At 40.4% G+C, this 11372-nt stretch overlaps 1 protein-coding gene and 1 long non-coding RNA gene across 5 annotated transcripts in view; one reads left to right on the forward strand and one right to left on the reverse strand.

Annotated features, from left to right (window-relative positions):
* The window catches only part of SNTB1 (syntrophin beta 1), a 228219-nt gene extending 224182 nt beyond the window's left edge, over positions 1-4037 (forward strand). For all 3 annotated transcript variants that reach the window (XM_079902141.1, XM_079902140.1, XM_079902143.1), the window contains one exon: positions 536-4037. In XM_079902141.1, coding sequence (XP_079758267.1) covers positions 536-600 — 65 coding nt within the window. In that variant the 3' untranslated portion in view covers positions 601-4037. The remainder of the gene's footprint in view (positions 1-535) is intronic.
* LOC307176227 overlaps positions 1-7729 on the reverse strand; it is a 74866-nt gene extending 67137 nt beyond the window's left edge. For both annotated transcript variants that reach the window (XR_013824646.1, XR_013824647.1), the window contains exon 1: positions 7478-7729. This is a non-coding gene — a long non-coding RNA (uncharacterized lncRNA). The remainder of the gene's footprint in view (positions 1-7477) is intronic.
* Positions 7730-11372: the final 3643 nt, after the last annotated feature.

An 11372-nucleotide genomic window follows, 5' to 3' on the forward strand; every position in this document is an offset into this window, starting at 1 on the left:
GAGGACACAGCTGCTTCAAAACCTGGGTTCCGCATTTTATGGTTTATAAGGAATTTTCACATACAGTATCTCATTTTAATACTCTACCCGCTGTGAGTTAGATAGGCCTGGGAAAAATTTTCACTGACTTGTCCAAGATTATGTACACATCTAAAAAGTATTAGAACCACGACTGAAACCTATGATGTGAAATTTAGTACCGCTTCATACTGTACCTAATCCGACATAAATAATATCACTATCGTGATACCAAAAATAAATGGTTTAGACAGTCAAGAAGGGCAACACTGATATTTATGCTATGGGTATGTATAAATTTCACAGAACTTATTTTGGGAAAAAAGATATACGAGATGTAAGGAATAAGCTCAGAGTTATTTTTTTATCTCACTGGGGGGGCAAGGATTTAAAAACACAATTGCTCCAGTTAACACTTAAAAGCAGGAAGTGCATAGATCTGTTTGATGTGTAAATCACTATTTTGTATCAAGCATTAGTTTAAAATCTTTCATATTCTCTTCTTTTTGAATTTCAGCAACTGGACCTTCATTCCTGCCCCAAGCCGATTGTTTTCATCATTCATTCCTTCCTGTCAGCTAAGATTACAAGGCTGGGGTTGGTGGCCTGAACAGAGGAGCGAATTGCCTTTGAGAAAAGGAGGGCTGCGATGCCACCGAAAAGTGTCATATCAGACACCATTTGCAGTGATGCACCAGATGTAGCATGCCACTGTCAGCTTTAGATCCCAAGAGTCCTGTGTAACAGTCCCAGACTCCTCTGTCAATTTCAGCAACCATAAAGGGTACCTTCAGAAAAATTCCACAAGGATTATCAGAATGAAACTGTTTTTTTAGAACAGTAAAAGGGTAAAGAGGTGAGGCTGATTGGAAATACACAGCATAGCTTTTAAATAATGACAATCAAGGACATGAACATTAGAACAGCATGTGCAGATCTTAATCATACCAGTTTCTAGGCAACTGGTTCACCCAGGTAAGCAAGGGCTGTATAGATGAGAAATGGACATTTTTCACCTCTCCCCTCCCCACCCCAGTAATAAGGACCCCTTGTTTTATTGTGCTTTATTTCCTATTTCTAATTGAGTTGACTTTCACTGGTAAGGAAAGAAAAGTACTTCAAATGGAAACCCACCTTTTATTTAAGTATGAAACAGCTGTTACTTTTTCTTAATGAATTATCTTTCAATGATATAGAATGATTCTGAAGTGTTCTTATTAGCATATGATGAGTGGGAATTAAATAAAGCATCAGATACTGATCTGAGCTGTAAGCTGGTGGATTCTGAGCCAAAGTAGACTGCTTAAATTGCAAAGCTTTGCTAAAGAGTGGTGTGCGTGAAAGATGATTAATTCTGGGACTACACTCATACCCAAAGTCTGCTATCTTAGAGCCATGACTTATAGCTTTATTTATAAAAGCAAATTATGGATTTTTTTAAAAGATTGTCAATGGATATATATATATATATATATATATATAAAATAATTCATGCGGGGTTAACTAATTTTCCCCATTTTGTGGTTTTCAGTGGAAGTACTCAGCAATTTATTGGCCCTTGTTTCTGCCTGTGCTTGTATGCATGCATTTTCAAGCAAGTAATAGAGCAGCCTTATATGATTCTGGTTAATGCTGGGTTTTACATAGAAAGCCAATGTTATAATCAGACCCATCAAACCCATCAACAGCTCTTTTGGAATTCCAGGGAAATAATATAATGACCTGATATTTTTCTACAAGAATATTTTCAGACATCGTATAGCATATTACTGATTTAACACTTTTGCTTTTATCTTTCAAAACAAATTCACTGAAAACACACCTATTATTTGATTTTAAAGTCACTTTTCTCAAATCTTGAAAATTAGCTCTAGAATTTCTGTATTTGTAACTGTTCTCTCCCCTATAGTTTTACATAGACAAATGTTTCAGGTTAGGTTTGTGTGTTATTTTTCAGAACCGTATTTTAGCAAATACCTATGCAAAGAGCTTTAAAAAGTAAAACTGTTTTAAAAGAATGTGATTTTGTTCACTCAGATACATGTGTTTCTTGAGTTTTACTTTAGATCAGCATTTTATTTTAGATCAGTGTTTCCCCAAAGTAATACAGGTAACATGTAATACAAGTTCCAAGGGGCATTGATTGACTGGTGTTTTGTCGGGGGGCAATTAAAGGGATTGGTCATCAAAAATGTTTGTTCAGGGCTTCCCTGGTGGCACAGCGGTTGAGAGTCCGCCTGCTGATGCAGGGGATACGGGTTCATGCCCCGGTCTGGGAAGATCCCACATGTCGCGGAGCGGCTGGGCCCGTGAGCCATGGCCGCTGAGCCTGCGCGTCCGGAGCCTGTTGCTCCGCAATGGGAGAGGCCACAACAGTGAGAGGCCCGCGTACCACCAAAAAAAAAAAGTTTGTTCAATACTGAGTTAAAAAATGTTAAACAGATTTCATGATTGCAGGCCTCCTCAAAGACTTTATTGCACATTGCGATTCTGCAAGGGGGGGCATCCTGTGTGCCATTCCTAACGCTTACCTACAGAACTCCTCTCTAAAGGAGCATCTTGTGAAGCTAGTGTTAAAACACACACACACAAAACAAAACAAAACAAAAAATACATTTTGGAAAACACAGCTTTAGGACACTGATTTTGTTTTGTTTCCTATTTTAAAATGCTAAAGAGTGAAGTCCCAGCCTGAATATTGTAGGAAATCTTTGATGAATTGTAAATTGTAACGTACTCTTTCATTATATATTTTCAAAATCACTGGATTGTTGTTATACGAGAGAATTATAGTTGTGTATTGTAAATAACATATTAAAATACATATATTAATGCCAATAGCTTAATTCAACAATGTGTAATCTAAGGTGCTCAGTACTACATGAAGTGTGAGTTAATTACTCATAATTTAGTTGCAGAGATCCTATTATATATTTATAGACAAAATGATCATAATTACAAATATTATTTCTTCATCACTTGAGTTTTGGACTGATTAATATCTGGATGCGGGTCAACAGAAACTACATTCTCTGTGTTTATAAAAGTTTAAATATTTATATTTTAGAAAAATATATTTGAATAAAGTTAATGCATTTTCTGAATTAAAATGTGTTATTAGCAAGAAATAGAAAATTTTACTAAGAGAATTGTGTAGATAAATCATTTTTCTTCCTCAAAGTTAAATTGTATCATATCAGAGTGGCTATGATGAATCAATTTAAATACTCATTTTTTCTCATTCTGAATTCAACAGGTTATAAGTTTACACTGTAGATTTAATCTTGTTGATGTGTGTTATGAATGTTGTGAATAACACAAACTCATACATCTGGATCGTGCGTGGGTATGGTTAGCAAATCAACTGAGTGATTTTGGGGGGTTTGTTTTTGTCCAGTTCCCTCTGTGCTCAATCTGTTTCTTATTTGAATTGATGAATTATTAAACTCACAATGTCTGTCCTTTTAGGGGCAGACCAACACCAATGAATGATGTCTTAATCTATATTTTGTGGGAAGCTGCCCATTTGTTAGATGTGATTAGGTGAGCCCTTTGGTGTGGTGACATATCTTTAAACCATCCCGTTGGAATTTAAAGAAAGCCAACAGGAAGATTGCTATCAGTTTTTTTTTTCTGACTTGAATTAAGCAGGAGGAACAAAACTATAAACCTATTCAAAAAAACACTTCAGGCAGAGACATTTCATTAATTCTATCAATTGATGCATTAAAATGCTGAAAAATGCATGTTTCTTTATCCAAATGCTTGTTGACCCTGCTTGGTTGAAGTCAGAAGGAGGTCTTAACAGGCAGAAGGATTCTTCTGAAATTAATGAGCAGGGCCTTTCTGGCCCCTGTTACAAATACTGGATACTCTATCTTGACAGGATTGGAGTAGACTGGGGTAAGGGAGTAATTTTTGAATGTACCATGAGTTAAAAAAAAAATGTGCCTATGTTTATAGCACTGTGGCTATCATGTAAAATTGATATATGAATTAAATAAATATTTATCTCTGAATATGGTGGGCTGGCTGGTGGTTTCCTAATAGCCACAGAGGGATATGGGTGTGTAAAGACACATCCTGTTAGTCTGTGCCTCCAAGACTGGCCTTGAAAGGTGCTAGTGGGTGGAGGTGAGGGGATGATGCCACTAGCAATTTTTTTGTGTGTTTTTGTGTGTATAGTTCCAGGATGGGTCTTCACCTGGGGCTTAGGACTTTCAACTCTCATTTTAACTAAATTTTCATGGGATTTTACCTGTACACCAAGCTCCAAAAACTCATATTCTCATAGAACTTGGTTCGTGTCTAACTTAGTTGTAACAAATGTAACAGGCTGGGGTTGAGAAGTCTTTTACTATTTGAAAATTTAGTACTATTGAGATTTAGAACTGTAGAATCTGTTTTGAAGAGACTTCAGAGGTCATCAAGCGCATTATTGCTCAAAGTTTACCTATAATTTTAGCAATACTACCTTAGTATTGATATTTTAGGATATGGAATTTGCTAGTAATATAGCAACATGGTGTATACATATAAAAATGAATGTAGGGCTTCCCTGGTGGCGCAGTGGTTGAGAATCTGCCTGCCAATGCAGGGGACAAGGGTTCGAGCCCTGGTCTGGGAAGATCCCACATGCCGCGGAGCAACTGGGCCCGTGAACCACAATTACTGAGCCTGCGCGTCTGGAGCCTGTGCTCCGCAACAAGAGAGGCCGCGATAGTGAGAGGCCCGCGCACTGCGATGAAGAGTGGCCCCCGCTTGCCACAACTAGAGAAAGCCCTCGCACGGAAACGAACACCCAACACAGCCATAAATAAATAAATAAAATTAATTTTTAAAAAATGAATGTACACCAATTATAATTTTTGGAAAAATCTGTACCACCACCACATACACTATAATCCAAGTACTACATTTTGAGAAACATTGACCTTGTAGCATATGCCACTAAATTCAGGAATCTCTTTCTGAACATCCCTTGTACTTGTTCATTCCACCTGAAATTGAAAATTTTCAGCTATACGGAGGAGGCTCCTTATCTCCTGAGGCCAGCCATCCCATTGCCGGATGGCTAGAGTTGTTAGAAAATTCTTACACTCGTAGAGCCAAAACTTAACGTCTGTGTCAATTTTAGTCATCACCCTGTTCTACTCTAGAAAACACTGAAAGTCCAATCTCTTTTCCACGTGAGTGTCCTGTACAAAAGACAAATCAAGGCTGGGGGCTCGTAGGTAATATAAAATGATCTGAAAATGGCTTTAAATAGGATATTTAAACTTTCTCGTTTTTATCTTTAAAGAACCAATTGGCCAAGATTAAAGCTTCCACAATACTTAGTGGTGGGAAGTGATGGGAAAACAGGCATTTATACACCCATTAATAGGTATATATTTGGAGGGCAATTTTGCAATATCTATAAAAATTTACAAATACATGTACCTTTTGACTTATGGGAATTTGTCCTACAGATATATTACAGAAGTGCACAAAGGCTAACGTATAAAGATCATCTTTGCAGCAACATTCGTAACAAGAAGCTGAAAAGGTCCACGTGACCGTCGATAGAGCTAAATAAATCACGGCTCACCAATACATCAGAATATTCTGCAGCTGTTACAAAGAATGGTCCATCTAATATGGACAAAATTTCTAAATGCAAGTTCTGAAAAATGCAGATATAGATATGTAGTTATATAGTCCATTTGTTCTTTAAAAAGAAGTGGTTCTCAAGAAGAATGGTACTGCGGGGCATTTGGAAGTCTGTGCTACTGTTGTTGTCACAATGATGGGGCTGGGGCGGGGGAAGGGGTGCAGGAGTATGACGCTATCAGTTTGATGAACAGGAGCCAGGGTTGGTTAGATTCCCTGCAATGTGACAACAGTCCTCACATCCAATAGAACCATTTCCCACACAATTTTTGTGCCTGCTGAGTTAGGTGAAAAACACGTATAATGATCTGAGCCTAGACCTGACTACATTTTACAAATGAAAACATTTTTTGACTCATTCAATATATTCTGAATTTTCTAGGTATACAACTACCATGCATATAGAAGAAAGGTTGTGTTTTTGTTTTGCTCAGGGCATTTTATAAAAACAAGTCACTGGTAGCGAGTGTGTTTGTGGTACTTGAGTCAAACACATGACGGCTATTATATGTGCCTCATTCATGCTGAATCCAACTAAAAGTCAAATATTCGACTACTTCATTTTGTCTTTCAGTGTAGTAGTACCCCAGCTTCTCCATATTGAAATGCATATTATATTATCATTAATCTTTTCCAAAACTTCTTTACAATTAGGGGATATCAATTAAAACAAATTTCTGAGTGCATGTAAGTTAGATTACTCTACTAGGCACATCCTGTGTATCTCCTCAGATTCCCTCAATGCGATTGCCTGGTCTCCCAGACTTTTCACCCGCTTATTCAACTTCAGGCATCACCACAGACAGCTCTGCTTGACCTAAGTGTTTCTGCCACTTAGAGCCAATCCATTGCTTGCCTGGAAACGCTGCTTCCCCTGACCTTTCCCCTGGGCTGCTGCCAGGCAGCCAGGCTAAGGAGAGACATACTTGCATTTCTGGGTTCTCTCATCAATGCCAGACTTGGATGAAAAGCCGCTCTGTAGGGCATAGGTGTCCTGAGCAGCTGCTAAAGGTGATGACCTGAGCAACCCTGATCTGTAGGCGATTTATTGAAACCTTTGTGGAGCCAAAGGGGAGATGATCACAGGAAGGAGCTGGGCAGAGAACCTTCCTCTGCCTCCTTCCTGTGGACCCGCCATGCACCGTACATCCTGAGAGGCATCCCATGTGACTGCACACCTGCTAGGTGACTGGCCGTGTCTCTCTGCGCTTCATGAAGCAGCAGCCGGTGTCATCATGCATCACCTGCCTTGCTTCCCTGCCCCCTGCCCGCTTCTTGTCTTCACTCTCAGTGAAGGCCTTGGAATTGGGCCTCCTAAATAAAGCATCAGCACCTAATCCTTGCCACATGTTTCATTTTCTAGGGAACTTGGCCTAAGACCAGTATTTATGAATTTCACCTGATGACAGCAAAGGGCCCATTAGAAGGGGTGTTGGGTCTGCTCGGTTGAGGAGAGATGGACGTGTGTATAATACGCTTGTACTTGTATAAAAATGTCCACAAGGATACATTTTTTTAAAAAGGCCTCTTACTATCAGTTACTGCTGAGAAATGGGGCCAGGGAACATATGACTATAATACCCACTATATTACATGAACTTCTTAAATGTGCATTTAAAAATCCTCTTTTAAAAAAGGTTTTCTGGGGCTTCCGGGAAGATGGCGGAAGAGTAAGACGCAGAGATCACCTTCCTCCCCACAGATACACCAGAAATACATCTACACGTGGAACAACTCCTACAGAACACCTACTGAACGCTGGCAGAAGACCTCAGACGTCCCCAAAGGCAAGAAACCCCCCACGTACCTGGTGCGCGAGGAGAGGGGATTAAGAACGCTGCTTAAAGGAGCTCCAGAGACGGGCGGGAGACGCCAAGGCTGCTGCTGCCGCCACCAAGAAGCCTGTGTGCGAGCACAGGTCACTATCCACACCTCCCTTCCGGGGAGCCTGTGTAGCCCGCCACTGCCAGGGTCCTGGGATCCACGGGCAACTTCCCCGGGAGAACACACGGCGCGCCTCAGACTACTGCAACATCATGCCGGCGTCTGCCGGCGTCTGCCGGCGTCTGCCGGCGTCTGCCGGCGTCTGCCGGCGTCTGCCGGCGTCTGCCGGCGTCTGCCGGCGTCTGCCGGCGTCTGCCGGCGTCTGCCGGCGTCTGCCGGCGTCTGCCGGCGTCTGCCGCCGCAGGCCCGCCCCGCACTCCATGCCCCTCCCTCCCCCGGCCTGAGTGAGCCAGAGCCCCCGCATCAGCTGCTCCTTTAACCCCGCCCTGGCTGAGCAAAGAACAGACGCCCTCCGGCGACCTACACGCAGAGGCGGGGCCAAATCCAAAGCTGAGTCCCTGGGAGCTGTGAGAACAAAGAAGAGAAAGGGAAATCCCTCCCAGCAGCCTCAGGAGCAGCGGATTAAAGCTCCACAATCAACTTGATGTACCTGCATCTGTGGAATACCTGAAGCGACAACGAATCATCCCGAATTAAGGAGGTGGACTATGAGAGCAAGATTTTGATTTTTTCCCTTTCCTCTTTTTGTGAGTGTGTATGTGTATGCTTCTGTGTGAGATTTTGTCTGTATAGCTTTGCTTCCACCATTTGTCCTAAGGCTCTATCCGTCCGGTTTTTTTTTGCTTTTGTTTTTATTTTCTCTTAATAATTACTTTTTTATTTTAATAACTTTTATATTTTATCTTACTTTATTTTACTTTATCGTTTTTTTTTTTTTTTTTTTTGCATTAGGCGGGCCTCTCACTGTTGTGGCCTCTCCCGTTGCGGAGCACAGGCTCCGGACGCGCAGGCTCAGCGGCCATGGCTCACGGGCCCAGCCGCTCCGCGGCATGTGGGATCTTCCCAGACCGGGGCACGAACCCATGTCCCCTGCATTGGCAGACGGACTCTCAACCACTGCGCCACCAGGAAAGCCCTACTTTATCTTCTTTTTTTCCTTCCTTCCCTCCTCCTTTCCTCCCTCCCTCCCTCCTTTCTTTCTTTCTTTCTTTCTTTCTTTCTTTCTTTCTTTCTTTCTTTCTTTCTTTCTTCTACTAATTCTATCTTTCTACTTTTTCTCCCTTTTATTCTGAGCCGAGTGGATGAAAGGCTCTTGGTGCTGCAGCCAGTGCTGTGCCTAAGAGGTGAGAGAGCCAACTTCAGGACACTGGTTCATAAGAGACCTCCCAGCTGCACATAATATCAAACGGCGAAAATCTCCCAGAGATCTCCATCTCAACACCAGCACCCAGCTTCACTCAACGACCAGCAAGCTACAGTGCTGAACATCCTATGCCAAACAACTAGCAAGACAGGAACACAACCCCACCCATTAGCAGAGAGGCTGCCTAAAATCATAATAAGTCCACAGACACCCCAAAACACACCACCAGACGTGGACCTGCCCACCAGAAAGACAAGATCCAGCCTCATCCACCAGAACACAGGCACTAGTCCCCTCCACCAGGAAGCCTACACAACCCACTGAACCAACCTTAGCCACTGGGAAAGACACCAAAAACAACAGGAACTACAAACCTGCAGCCTGCGAAAAGGAGACCCCAAACACAGTAAGATAAGCAAAATGAGAAGACAGAAAAACACACAGCAGATGAAGGAGCAAGATAAAAACCCACCAGACCTAACAAATGCAGAGGAAATAGGCAGTCTACCTGAAAAAGAATTCAGAATAATGATAGTAAAGATGATCCAAAATCTTGGAAATAGAATAGACAAAATGCAAGAAACATTTAACAAGGACCTAGAAGAACTAAAGATGAAACAAACAACAAGGAACAACACAATATATGAAATTAAAAATTATCTAGAAGGGATCAACAGCAGAATAACTGAGGCAGAAGAACGGATAAGTGACCTGGAAGATAAAATAGTGGAAATAACTACTGCAGAGCAGAATAAAGAAAAAAGAATGAAAAGAACTGGGGACAATCTCAGAGACCTCTGGGACAACATTAAATGCACCAACAGTCGAATTATAGGGGTTCCAGAAGAAGAGAAAATGAAAGGACCTGAGAAAATATTTGAAGAGATTATAGTTGAAAACTTCCCTAATATGGGAAAGGAAATAGTTATTCAAGTCCAGGAAGCAAAGACAGTCCCATACAGAATAAATCCAAGGAGAAATACGCCAAGACACATATTAATCAAACTGTAAAAAATTAAATACAAAGAAAACATATTAAAACAGCAAGGGAAAAACAACAAATGACACACAAGGGAATCCCCATAAGGTTAAAAGCTGATCTTTCAGCAGAAACTCTGCAAGCCAGAAGGGACTGGCAGGACATATTTAAAGTGATGAAGGAGAAAAACCTGCAACCAAGATTACTCTACCCAGCAAGGATCTCATTCAGATTTGATGGAGAAATTAAAACCTTTACAGACAAGCAAAAGCTGAGAGAGTTCAGCACCACCAAACCAGCTCTACAACAACTGCTAAAGGCAAGAAACACAAGAGAAGGAAAAGACCTACAATAACGAACCCAAAACAATTAAGAAAATGGGAATAGGAACATACATATCGATAATTACCTTAAATGTAAATGGACTAAATGCTCCCACCAAAAGACACAGATTGGCTGAATGGATACAAACACAAGACCCATATATTTGCTGTCTACAAGAGACCCACGTCAGACCTAGAGACACATACAGACTGAAAGTAAGGGGATGGAAAAAGATATTTCATGCAAACGGAAACCAAAAGAAAGCTGGAGTAGCAATTCTCATATCAGACAAAATAGACTTTAAAATAAAGACTATTAGAGGAGACAAAGAAGGACACTACATAATGATCAAGGGATCAATCCAAGAAGAAGATATAACAATTGTAAATATTTATGCACCCAATATAGGAGCACCTCAATACATAAGGCAAATGCTAACAGCCATAAAAGGGGAAATCGACAGTAACACAATAATAGTAGGGGACTTTAACACCCCACTTTCACCAATGGACAGATCATCCAAAATGCAAATAAATAAGGAAACACAAGCTTTAAATGATACATTAAACAAGATGGACTTAATTGATATTTATAGGACATTCCATCCAAAAACAACAGAATACACATTTTTCTCTAGTGCTCATGGAACATTCTCCAGGATAGATATCTTGGGTCACAAATCAAGCCTTGGTAAATTTAAGAAAATTGAAATTGTATCAAGTGTCTTTTCCGACCACAACTATGAGACTAGATATCAATTACAGGAAAAGATCTATAAAAAATACAAACACATGGAGGCTAAACAATACACTACTTAATAACGAATTGATCACTGAAGAAATCAAAGAGGAAATCAAAAAATACCTAGAAACAAATGACAATGGAGACATGACGACCCAAAATCTACGGGAGGCAGCAAAAGCAATTCTAAGAGGGAAGTTTATAGCAATACAATCCTACCTTAAGAAACAGGAAACATCTCGAATAAACAACCTAACCTTGCACCTAAAGCAATTAGCGAAAGAAGAAAAAAAAAAAACCAAACTTAGCAGACGGAAAGAAATCATAAAAATGAGATCAGAAATAAATGAAAAAGAAATGAAGGAAATGATAGCAAAGATCAATAAAACTAAAAGCTGGTTCTTTGAGAATATAAACAAAATTGATAAACCATTAGCCAGACTCATCAAGAAAAAAAGGGAGAAGACTCAAATCAATAGAATTAGTTATGAAAAAGGAGAAGTAACAACT

Source organism: Stenella coeruleoalba (assembly GCF_951394435.1).
Source record: "Stenella coeruleoalba genome assembly, chromosome: 17".
Classification (NCBI taxonomy): Eukaryota; Metazoa; Chordata; class Mammalia; order Artiodactyla; family Delphinidae; genus Stenella; species Stenella coeruleoalba.